Source organism: Hemiscyllium ocellatum, chromosome 5 (assembly GCF_020745735.1).
Source record: "Hemiscyllium ocellatum isolate sHemOce1 chromosome 5, sHemOce1.pat.X.cur, whole genome shotgun sequence".
NCBI lineage: Eukaryota > Metazoa > Chordata > Chondrichthyes > Orectolobiformes > Hemiscylliidae > Hemiscyllium > Hemiscyllium ocellatum.
Window position 1 is genome coordinate 51189058 of NC_083405.1, and position 13059 is coordinate 51202116.

The 13059-nt window shown below is 39.1% G+C and overlaps 1 protein-coding gene across 2 annotated transcripts in view; it reads right to left on the minus strand.

The window, feature by feature from the left end:
- phf14 (PHD finger protein 14) overlaps nt 1-13059 on the minus strand; it is a 239054-nt gene that overhangs the window by 22235 nt on the left and 203760 nt on the right. For both annotated transcript variants that reach the window (XM_060824742.1, XM_060824743.1), the window contains exon 17: nt 5387-5504. In XM_060824742.1, coding sequence (XP_060680725.1) covers nt 5387-5504 — 118 coding nt within the window. The remainder of the gene's footprint in view (nt 1-5386; nt 5505-13059) is intronic.

Consider the following 13059-nt stretch of genomic DNA (forward strand, 5'->3'; position numbering starts at 1 on the left):
CATTGCAACACAAACTCAAGTCAGTGGTCAATAAGCTTGAATGCACGTTGCAAGCCACTGGTATTTCTATCCATTGTGAGATGACTTGATTGCTTCAAGCAGTACTGTATTGCTGCTCCTTCTTCTTGGTTAAAAGTTTGGAAGAACAATAGTAGCCTTTAAGGTCTAATTATTAAAACAAATAGAAGTGGTACAGCCTTTAAAATCACAACGCAGAGTTTAATGCTTTAATGCAGCTTGGAAGCAAATTCTCCAGATCAATGTGAATGCCTTTTCTGCAATTTTCAATGATTAAAATCAAAAGCAAATTAACACTCTGTTTGGCAATAGTAATTTTTGGCACTTTAAAAAAAAAATCAAATGGATAGAAAATCGTATTTACCCATACAGGACTGCTTTGACTTTATCAAACTAACTCTTCGTAAGTTCCTATTCATCAGTTTGAAGATAAATACTATTATTGATTATGCACAGCACAAATTAGCAATAAGCTACCTGTAAACCAAAGTGCAACAAAATACAAAATTTAAGCCCGATAAGTATGTTACAAAGCTCTGTATAAGGACAAAACCAACTCCCTTTGGCCTGCAGTGAAAATAAAATGGATAGCGTTTATTTGTAAGAGGTTTATTTTTCATGCCAAACTGTGAAAACATGACTGCAATAAAGAAACAAAGCTTAGCCTATTAATGAAGTCCACAATAATAGCTGCAAAGGCATATGTTTTTCTAGACTTTTCAACATATGTAGATTAATTAACCTATTTGAGAAAAATAACTCCTACTGTTGCCATTAACAATATTAAATATCTTAAGGTACACACTGGGAAGCAGATATTGGCTGCTGTACAGGTCAGTATAATGAACACATAGTATTCATTCCCAACATGATTTCCTTCAAGAATTATATCATATCTAACGAGAACTCCAACAATAAACACATTGATTTGGACCCCATCTTCCATCCTCAGAAAAAGAACCAGAAATGATATCACCCACCTTAAGACACATAAATAAAAAGCGGGATATAACACCAGCACTTCACTGGAGGCTCACTGATGATGTTACCTAGCATGGTGACAAAACATCGGAAAACAAACAAACCGTCCAGCGCAGCGAGCAAACGTACAACCTGAACGTCAACCTGAGCTATAAATCTTCTCAAAAATCGCAAATGTATGGGCGCAATACAATAAAATTAGCCTGACGATGGGAAACCAAAGCCATCTGACTGATCGCCAACCATGAACAACTGTACCTCCTGCATGAATACCTCTGAAATCAGGTACAACCAAAATGTCTTAAATACAAACCTCCGCTCAACACCCTACTAGTCAAAAGAATAGCAGAACAGAATGTCTGCAGAATGTTGGAAGAAATGATTAACAATGCCCTCAACTGACTCTATAAATGCAGTCGAGAAGTTTTGTACCAAAAAACTTTATATACTAACATGAAAGATACGAATGGACAGACACACTAGAATGAGCCATAAGCATCAAAAAGTAGCAAACACAGAAAATGAAAAAAAACTAACCCTATAGGAAAAACTGGATAAACTCACAAAAAAGAACAATACAGACAACACAGAGGCTTGGATTAAAAAAAACACAGACCGACCACTTAGAGATACAGAAAAAGCCATCCTGGTAAGAAGGTTAAACCACAACCACAACCACAGCGAGGTGGATAAAAAGGACTTCCTAGCAGCATTAGAATCAACACTGAATGACAACAGACTCACAGTAGAAACCCAGTAGACCATCAGACAGACAGTTGCATCAACACCAAGCAGAATAAAGGAAGGGAACACAGTTAACACATAAGGAAAGGAATGCCCTAGACTCAAAAAAGACAAAAAAAAATCATTGTAATCCTACCTGTAGACAACTGGTGCATGACCATCAATCTAAACAGAACGGAGTATATTGAAAAAGCGAACTCACTGCTTGCAGATACTGACACCTACCAACAGGTGACAATAGACCTGACCCCACATTTAGAAAACTATATCACATCCACACTGAAAAGCCTTCAGAAATCAGAACAATTAAACAAGACAGACTTCCAAAAAATGAAACCAGATGGATCCAATACACTCTGCTTCTATGGATTGCCTAAAGTATACAAACCAGGGGTACTCCTCAGTCTCACTACCTGGAACACTGACATACAGACTAGCTTAGGAACCCCACCAAAAACTGAAATTCCTAGCAGAAAACTCATATCACTCCATTCACTCCAGCTGAGGATGTGGGCTTATTGGTCGATGACTTACTTGTCCTGACCCCAGTCCCTGATTCCAATCTATTCGTCTGGCTCCCTACTGCAGACCCTCTGAAGAGAAATATCATTTTCCAATACAGAATTAGTCCTCCTGCCACCTATTTGCTGACGTCTTTTAACTCTACTGGAGGGTTGTTTGAGAATTGCTTTAATGGAACTGGCTATGGGTGTGCAATTGTTCATGTTCCATATAACATCTCCTGCCTATTTGAGACTTGTCTCGCCCACTTGTGTAAGACAAAGGGATCTTATATCTCCTGCCCGTGCATACAAACAACTTGCATTCCACTGGCTGGGGGACAACAGGCTTTACATGGCATAAGTAACTATACCCATCTCCATGTACGGACACGGAATGGAACCATTCCCTTGCACATTTATAGACCTTTTCTCTTTTCAGAATCTGATACTGTCGCCAAGACCATGTGCAATAGAGCTAAGGGAGAGCCTAATGAGAACAGAATTCTGAGGACCATTGACCACCATACAGTGCGAGCGGTCAACAGTCACTTTGCCCACTTCCTATGGTGCTCAAATGATGCCTCTTGCAAAATGTCGGCCCTTTACTCCTGTAGACTGGAGCAGGTCTACTGCTGTAACATTTCAGTATCCTATTTTAACAAACCCTCTCTCATATACACCAAATCAAGTTATTATTTCTTCAGCCAAGATAAAGCTACCAATTTCCTTGTTCTTGATGGCAAAGATGTTCCCCATAAGGTCGCTATCGGAACACTTGTTCCCACAACAGTACCTTGTTCTGGCCAGTGAATAAGTCGATGGAACCTTCATCTGAAGAGGACGCAGCGGTCAGTCTCAGACTTTTGTTCCAATTGGAAGGATCCCAAGGGATTGGGTGACAATACAGGACACTCGATAGGCTGGGGAATCCTGAGTTTGGGAGGATTGGAGAATCGCAATTACCTCATCTGCGGCTTGACCCTTCTAAGAAATAAGACCAAAGAGGCTTTGGAACAGATTAAATTGGGATTATTAGATCTAGGTCTTTATTCTATGCAGAATCAGTACGCCTTAAACTATATACTAGCCTGGGAAGGCGGGTTCTGTACAATTGTCCATGATAAACGTATTATGGGCATTCCTGATCGCACTGGAAATATTACTAGGATACAAGACGAGATCCAGGTGTTCCTTGACAGAATGGTTGAAGGGACCAGTTGGGGAAACTGGGGATTGGGCTCTTGGTACAATTGGTTTATCAATTTAGCTATGTGTATCAGAATCATTCTCCTCTGTCTGTTTGTCAGTATTGCTGTTGTTAAGTGTTTAATTGCTAAACCTATGAGATATAGATAAACCTTTGTGATATGGATTACCCCAGATATAGATTCACCCCAGAAGATGCACCTTTTGCAATCTGATGGCTCACCTGCATGTGTTGATGGCGTTGATAAATGTGACCAGGTGAGCTGTGAAGTTGGCGGTGCCGCTTTCGAGGATGTTGATAGCTGGTACGCATTGAAGGCATTTGTTTGGATTAGCCTTCCCTTTTAGTGATCGCAGTGCGGTCAAAGGGGGGAATGAGGATGTCAGCAGCTGGGAGGTAGGACAAAATGGCTGAAGGAGCAGCACAAAATGGCTTCTGTATTGTTAAACTGTACTGAACCAAACAGAATAAGAAAGTGCAAACTGATGTGGATTGGATTTGTTTGATTCAGTGTGGATTAGCTAAGTGATTGTTTATTCTTCTATTCATCTGTACAAACTGACAATTAATGCATTGTTGTTTATTTCATTAAAAAATAAAAAAAAGATTATTGAGGCTACTTGTCCACTGACAGTATTAGCAGCTAAAAGGTGTTTTTCTGGCAAGTACACCAGCAAAGTTTTCCAAAATGCTTCAGCAAAATGTCATTGGGATTTGTTCAGACTGAACTTTTCAAAATTATGTTAAAGTCAGATTGTGATACACTGCTGACTAATTAAACCACAAAAGTCATTCGGTTCAATCGATGATGATAATAATAGAACCACCATTTTTCATTTCTATTCCCTGCCATGGCAAGGCTTAAAAAGAGATAGAGAAGTGAAAAATGCTTCTAAGTTTACTGTTGTATCTATTAAGCAGAGAAAACACTGAGTAACTAGCCCAAAGAACTTGGATTGTTTTGTAATTTTTGATTGACTGCTATTGAAACGTTTTTGAAGGTTATGTTTACATACAGTTTCTATGTTTACTAACAGTGAATGCTCCCTTACTGTCAATAATGATGTTCTTTCAGAGATGGAGGGCAGCTTCTTAGGAGACAGATCTTCGGCTTGATCACACAAAAACAGTTTCAACACAGCACTATTCAATTAGTACTTTCACTTCTTGTTACCTATTGATCTACGCATTTGGATGTTTGACCTCAAATCCTATTTGTTTTCCACGTTGACCCATTGGGTCTGTTTGCGTGGTCCTTTGCGGTAAATGGGAGATTTACACTGTAGTGATATCTGCATTTTGTTATCTGCAGGTGGTCCATACCCCCAGACATGGCAGATAATGAGAATTTGATATAATAACTTGCCAAGGTCATCTGGGTTTTACAACCCATCCAGTTGAGTTTGGTCTCGTATACAATCTTCTTCACTGCGGGAGTCTTGAGATAGTGCAGGATTACATTAAAACCATCTTTGGAATACAACAAATTTTATTCTCGGTCTTCAAACATAATTTCGTCAAGGATATATTCAGCAATAAACAAACAGACTGAATTAGGTGGAAGAACTGCATTAACCTTTAACTTACGAAAAAACTGATTTAAACAGAATTTGGTAAACATTTAGGAGGCTAAACATTAATAACTACAGTATAGTGTTTCAAACTGTATCCAATTCACTACAAATGCAGACAGAGCCTTCAAAACAAACCTGAAGCCAGAAGCAAATGGGGCATTTCTACGAAACTAGATGACACTCCCTGCACGTCAAAATGTTGACAGAAGTTTAATATCATTTCTGATACTCCAGAATCAGCCAGGATATTTAAGCATTCTAAGATGAAGATTGTTGGCTACCTAACCTCTGTGGACAGCTGATTTTCATGCTATTTAGAAATCTTGTTGAATTCCAAAACAACAAGTACTTTATCTTACTTTGGAGGATGTGGAGTCACATTCTTGACAGATCCAACCATAGCCAGTTTGTTTTGGAGACTTCTTCAGTGGTGGGTCGAGACAGCCAAAGTGGTAACAGAGTCTACATTCGTCACATCTAAGCAGAAAAAATAAATTTCAGATAAAATTAGATTTATGATTCAAAGGATCAAACCTACATATTATGTAACAGAAGGCTGAATGAAACTATTGGCTCTTGTCCAGTTGGTTGCACAATCAACATCGTGGAGTGGAGACAGAAAATAACAGGTTTATAAAAGTATAACAGCCATCAATATCCCCTTCCGTCCAATGGCACGATGGCTCAGTAGTTAGTATTGCTGCCTCGCAGTGCCAGGGACCGGGCTCGATTCCAACCTTGGCCAACAGTCTGTGCAGTTTGCGCATTCTCCCTGTGTCTGCATGGGTTTCCTCTGAGTGAGCCAGTTTCCTCCCATGGTCCAAAGATGTGCAGGTTAGATAGGCTGGCTATGCTAAATTGCCCATAGTATGTGTAAGTTAGCTGTGGGAAATTCAGGGTTACAGGGATAAGGATGGGCTTGGGTAGTAGGCTGTTCGGATGGTCAGTGTGGACTTGATTGGCCAAATGGCTTGCTTCCACACTGAAAGGCTGCCCATCCCTATCTTGAGTCCATCCTTGCCAATGAAATCTTCAAGGTAAAGAGCCTGAGTCAATTCCTACTTCAAGTATCTGGAATGTGGATAACTGCTTCAACTTTAATGAACACCAAATCAATTCTGGAAATATTTAGCCGATCAGACAACTGTGGAGAAACAATGAATATTTCAGATGGGTGACATTTCACCAGCTCTGAGCAAATGTTAATTACCTGAGAAGTTAACTCTCCACAGGTGCAGCTTGATTTGCTAAATGCTTCCGATCTGTACAACTTTTATTTCAGATTTTCAGCATTCACAGTATTTGGTTTCAGGTTAAATCAATTTTCTTTAGTCTTCTAAAGGAACTCAGCTCACATTAAAGGTTTACACACTAGAAAAACCTAACGACTCAGTAAAATGGAGATCAGACTGATTGCATTAAATCATTACCTCTAAGATGCAAAATAATGCTGGACCATTGTGCCATATTATGTAAACATGGACTGAATTTCAGAGTATGGTGATTTCAAATACACTATTTGCTTATTTTCTTTAAAACTATTCATTTTCCATTTCATATATTTAAATGTATATTAAAGGGTTCATACTATTCTAGACATTGCTAACCCAACTGTTGTTTTGAATGGACAGAGTAGCTAACTAATAAATCTTTCAATAACATACATCTGACACTAACTATGTGTCAATAATGTAAGCCTGACAAGGAAACAGCATTCAGAGTAAACAAATAGAAATGTCACAGATTGCAAGCATCACCAATTATCTTCTATTGCAATGTTTCATAACGAACATAAGCTGCACCATTAGAACAGAGCAATATAGGAACAAGAGTAGGCCATTCAGCCTGTCAAATCTGGTTTGCCTTAGAACTCTCACATTAACCTGGAACTAAATTAAAACAAATCAACCCCTTAATATTACCATATAGAAAACCACCTTGGCAAGGCCTAGCAAAAAAAAATGATGGATCCGTGACCTATATAGGCCACATTTTAATTTCAAGTTTGAAACAGCTAATATCGCTTTATCAATCTACTTGTCCTAAAATAATGTCTTTAAACATACGACATGAATACCAGCATATAAAAAAAGTTATACCTTTCTATGTTAAAGAATCACTGCAGTGACCTGAGCAGATTTACTTTCCCAACATGTGTAACAGCTCATGTATTCATTCTTCTCAAGCTAAATCGCACTGCACAGAAATTATGTTTTAATTAAAAATATTTTCAAGAACTGACATTATTTTCCATTTGATAAACTCTGGAGGCATTAGGTAAAGTCACCATAGTCCTATCAGTCCAAATAGTAGTGCTCTCATTTGAGAGATAGACAACAGGTGGTGGTTTAGCCCGAGGGTCATCATGGTAACCTCAGCCAGTGCAGGAAATGAATTGACACTGTTAGCAACACAAACTGGTTGTTTAGGCCAACTAGCTAATTGACCCCTTGGTGCTTTGAACTGCTCATAACTACTTCTATTTTTAAAAACCCTCAGAATTAAACTTGATGCAAAACAGAATATACTCAAATAACACTTTTCTATTCTAAATGGATCGTTTAATACAGCAATATTAATCTTTGTGATTGAATTAGCCGCATATTGAAAACTGCAGAGAAAGATGAAATTTATCTATCTTCTGTATATAAAATTATACTTATACTCTTCATATATTGAAGTGACCTTAATACTACCATGATTCTTCTAATTACTATTTCTTGTCTAGGTCAATAGAAAATTATTTCAGAACAAATACTGTATTATATGTTTATACCAATTGATAATTTTGATTTTGCAAAACAATCAGGCAACTGACGATTGGTAACAAATCAATCACATCTTACTTAATAAAAACCATGATACCAAATTCCCCATCATTAGTTATTACACAGTTTCATCAGCTGGCCTGCAAAACAGAGTGAAATTTTGGGAGAAAGATACTGATTCTGTTAGGACTAAGAACCTACTGAGCATATCCATGAAATACATGTCAAATTAGCTTATTCATGTGAAAGAAACAAAAGCTGACCAACTGTCAAAGGAAATGGTTTTCCATTATTCATTGATTAAAAATCACAGCCTCAATTGAATGTGTGAATAAGATCTTCCCAAAATTTCAATATGGAAATATGTAGAAATATGGTGGCGTTATGGTAATGTCACTGGGCTAGTAATCCAGAGGCCCAGACTAATGTGCTGGAGAGGTGGGATCAAGCCACTTAGTTCAGGGATCACCATCTTCTTCAGCAATCCCTTGGGACCAAGGATGACTTCCACTCTAGAACTGTAGGTTCTGAACTGACCAAACCGCTCGATGCTGGATTCGCACATCCAGACACAGATGGGGATGATTCATAAGGCATGTGGGTAGGATGCTCAGGTTCTGCATGATCTTTCTGCTGTCTGCACTTGGACTCTACCTGGCCCTGTCAGAGAGGTTGGAAATGGGTGGCACTGCCAACACTACATCTTTCCAGCTTGGGCAGTCCAGGGCAAGAGATTCTCATACATGAGCATTTGCCATGACACAGCTTGGATTGGGAAGTTTGTTTTGATAGTCTTGTGTCAGGCATATGAACTTTGTAGCCTGTCCAACACAGCTGATTGACCCGAATCAGTGCCTCGACGCTGGACAAAAGTTAAAAATTACACAATACCAGTTATAGTCCAACAGGTTTATTTGGAAGTACAAACTTACACAGCGCTGCTCCTTCGTCGGGTAGCTAGTGGGGCAAGATCATAGGACACAGAATTTATAATAAAAGATCAAAGATGCAAAGTATTGAACAAACCCAAATTGCTGTTAAATCTTTAATCACTTAGAATGGGGATGCAGGTTTCGAGTCCAAATCACAGCTGAGATAACTTAAGTTTTATTAAAAAAAAAGGTGACATTTCAGCTCATTGCCCACATTAGTTCTTCCAGAAAGGTTTGCAAGTTTTGTAAATTAATCATGCTGTCCATTGGTTTACCATGGACTGTGTTTGCCCATGCTACACATCATGAAGGAGGCCATTTAATAAGACTCCTTCTCTCATGAACCCTAAGCCAAGCTCTGAATCACTATCGATGCCTTCACTGAAGTATGCCTACTGCCTACTGTAGCTTGATGACAGAGGCTGAGACGATCTTGGATTTGTAGTCAACATTGTTCAAAAGTTTCTCACATATCCTACTGAAAAGCTCTATTTCAGTGGGCAGTTTCACAGATATGTACAGGTGTGCCAAAGTAGATCAAGGAGGATGTTGATGCAATGACACAGTCTTGCTTGGGAAAGCTTGCACTTGTGTTGGGTTTGTGTTGATTTGCTGTTGAGGATTATGATTTGCAGGGTGTCATGCAGCAGGTAGAGAGCAATGATAAATTTATGCAGGCTGCCAAGTTTTCTTGCTCTTCTTGTTTCTACTCCATGTTTCCAATTTAAGGCTTTTGCTTTTGCATCCACTTTTGGTATTTGTTCTTTCCGACAATGGCCTCAGTTTGATCACCAGAACTTATATTCATGAGACAAACTGTCAATGCAACAGTCTATTCGTCATAGTTGTGTTACATTTTATTATGAGGTCCTTGCTTCCTCATGACTTTCTATAACTACTTTAGAATATGCAAATGTGATCTATATCAAGAAAATTTGAAGACTGGACCCAAACAATCTGATCCCCATGCTGTACAATCATTTTCTCATCCTGAGCAATAACCTTTTTTGGGCTTCCACACCTTTAAGCCTCTCCACTTAAAATAAACCATGGTTCCCTGATTGAAACTTGTTTCCAGTGGCATTACATTACACTTTATGGTTTATCAAAATCTTTAAGGCTTTAGTTTAAATTAAAACCTTTCAGCCTCGAGCAGCATATTCAAATGCTCAAAACAGACAGACCCTATTTGATTGCCATTCCAATGTGGCGCCTAATTATTTATTACTGATAGAACATGAGAATTTGGAACAAAAATTACTTAATATGGACTAATTCTCTGACCATTTGCAGTGATTTATTAACATGTACAGTCCATGCTATTGCACAAGATAATGTATAATTTCAGCAGATTAGCCAAACTGTATGAACCATCGTGTCAATTATTATGCAGTTTCCTTTACACATGCCATTGCTAAAGGGGCTTTCTATTGCTTTTACAATAATTATATTAAAATTTGCACACATTCCTCAAAGTTTATTGTTAGCAAATTCACTCCTTATGATTAGTGAGAATTTTTGCTGGTGATATACAAGCTTTGAGAGGGTTAATGAGTGGCTTATTTAGTTTGGATATCTAAAGTTCAGTCATTGTTCCTCAGATATACTTGTATGCACTGGAAGCTGTTCAATGCAGAGTCTCAAACGCAAATTTTTATTTCTGAGATCTGGTTTATCTTTTCATTTAGAAATTGTACAAAATGCGGAGGAATGGGATTGTGGGAGCTATAGCAGTTTGGATCAGTAATTGGCTTGCTGAAAGACAGAGGGTGGTGGTTCATGAGGAATGTCCATCCTGGAGTCCAGTTACTAGTGATGTTCTGCAAGGGTCGGTGTTGGGTCCACTGCTGTTTGTCATTTTTATAAACAACTGGGATGAGGGCGTAGATGGGTGGGTTAGTAAATTTGTGGACGACAGCAAGGTCGGTGGACTTGTGGATAGTGACGAAGGATGTTGTAGGTTACAGAGAGACATAGATAAACTGCAGAGCTGGGCTGAGAGGTGGAAAATAGAGTTTAATGCGGACAAGTGTGAGGTGATTCACTTTGGTCAGAGTAACCAGAATGCAAAGTACTGGGCTAATGGTAAGATTCTTGGTAGTGTAGATGAGTAGAGAGATCTTGGTGTCCAGGTACACAGATCCTTGAAAGTTGCCACCCAGGTTGACAGAGTTGTTAAGAAGGCATACAGTGCTTTAGCTTTTATTAATAGAGGGATCGAGTTCCGGAACCATGAGGTTGTGCTACAGGTATACAAAACTAGTGCAGCCACACTTGGAGTATTGTGTACAGTTCTGGTCACCGCATTATAAGAAGGATGTGGAAACTTTGGGAAGGGTGCAGAGGAGATTTACTAGGATGTTGCCTGGTATGGAGGGAAGGTCTTAAGAGGGAAGGCTGAGGGACTTGAGGCTGTTTTCATTAGAGAGAAGAAGGTTGAGAGGTGACCTAAGAGAGACATATAAGATAATCAGAGGGTTAGATAGGGTGGACAGGGAGAGCCTTTTTCCAAGAAAGGTGACGGTGAGCATGAGGGGGCATAGCTTTAAATTGAGGGGTGATAGATATAGGAAAGATGTCAGAGGTAGTTTCTTTACTCAGAGAGTAGTAAGGGTATGGAATGCTCTGCTACAACGGTAATAAATTCGGCCAACTTTAAGTACATTTAAGTCGTTAAAGTGGACAAGCATATGGACGTACATGGAATAATGTAGGTTAGATGGGCTTCAGATTGGTATGACAGGTCAGCACAACATCGAGGGCCCAAGGACCTGTACTGCGCTGTAATGTTTTATGTTCTATGTTCTATAATTAAGTAAATATTCCAGAAATTTAAGAAAAGTTAAGTTTTATGGCATCCCAAAATTGGGATGTACAAGATCTAAAATAAAAATCAGCTCGTTAATGAGTACCTAGTTTAATCCAGATTTTTAAAGCTCGAGTCAGTTATTTTCTGGAAGTAGAAAAAGAGGCTTCCTTAGTGCTATTTTGGTTACAGTTTATAGATTGGGAGTTTGAGGAGTATAAGGGAGTTCTCCTATTCCCTTCTTTTAGCCTTCTGTAATTGGTTCTTAATTTGGCTGGGGAATGAAGGGGAAGAAGCTGATTGTTGAGTACTGGTATATTTTCTACAATTCTAATTTAACAAATGGCTTTTAAAATTATAGGGTGACATGTCAGCTCGGCTAGCATATCTGCGGTGCATGTAAAGCTGTGGACACACTGTGTCTTGGATGAATGCATCAACAGGAAGTGAACCGGATTCAAAGGCGTGAGCCCTATCTAGGAGTTACATTTGTGCATCAGGAGGGAGAGGACTATGTGGTAAGTTTAGGGAGGTGGTCAAACCACAAGTTAGAAACACACAGGCAGTGAGAAAATGGCTGAGTGCCAGATAATTCAAGAAAACTATCAGGCAGCACAGGAGTGTTCTGAGTATTTTGCTTGCTAATCTGTGTACTATTTTGGATACTGGCGAGGGTGTGGGTGGTGATGATGGTCCTCAGGAGAATGTAACCCGATTGAAGATGTTGACACCACAGTGGTTCAGCTGTCCTGGAAGGTGAGGGTGGGGAAAGAATGGAAGAGCAATAGCAAAAATGCATTTTGTAGCCAGGGAATCAGACAGGTGTTTCTGTGGCCATTAACACAACTTCAGGACAATATATTACCTCCTTGAACACCAGAAAGGATGTTTTGGCAAGGTTGCAGGTGATCAACCATAGTAATAACAATGTGGAACACAATCAGAGTAACTGGGAATGGGACTGAGCTGCTAAAGCGAGTTTTAGGGATCTAGGTGAAAGATTGAAAGGCAGACCCTCGAAAGCAGCGGCCTTGGGATTATTCACAGTTTACATACTAATGAGCAAAAAGAAAAATGGAGAACTGAACAATTGAACAAGTGGCTGGAAAGCTGGTGTGGAACAGCATCAGTTTGGGATTGGTTCTGGGAACTGTGGGACCTGTACAGAAATAAGGACAGCTACAGTGCTTGGAATGTATTACAAATTCTAAATAGTGGTGACAGTGTTGGAGGAAAAACTACAGTGGCAAAGTTCAGAATACATAGAAAGTCAGGCAATAATAGTTAGGGATTTCCAACTACCCAAATATGAACTGGGATACCAAAAGTGTATAAGGCTCAAGGAACTCAAAATACTTAATGTTTTCAAGAGAGCTTTTTTTAGCTAGCATGTAGCAAGTCCAGTGAGGACGGCCTCAATTCTAGATTTAGTTTTAGGAAACAAAGGGTGACAAATGGAAAAGTAGCAATGGGTGACCATTTTTTAAGATAGTGATCATGATACATTGATTTAATATAATTAGTGA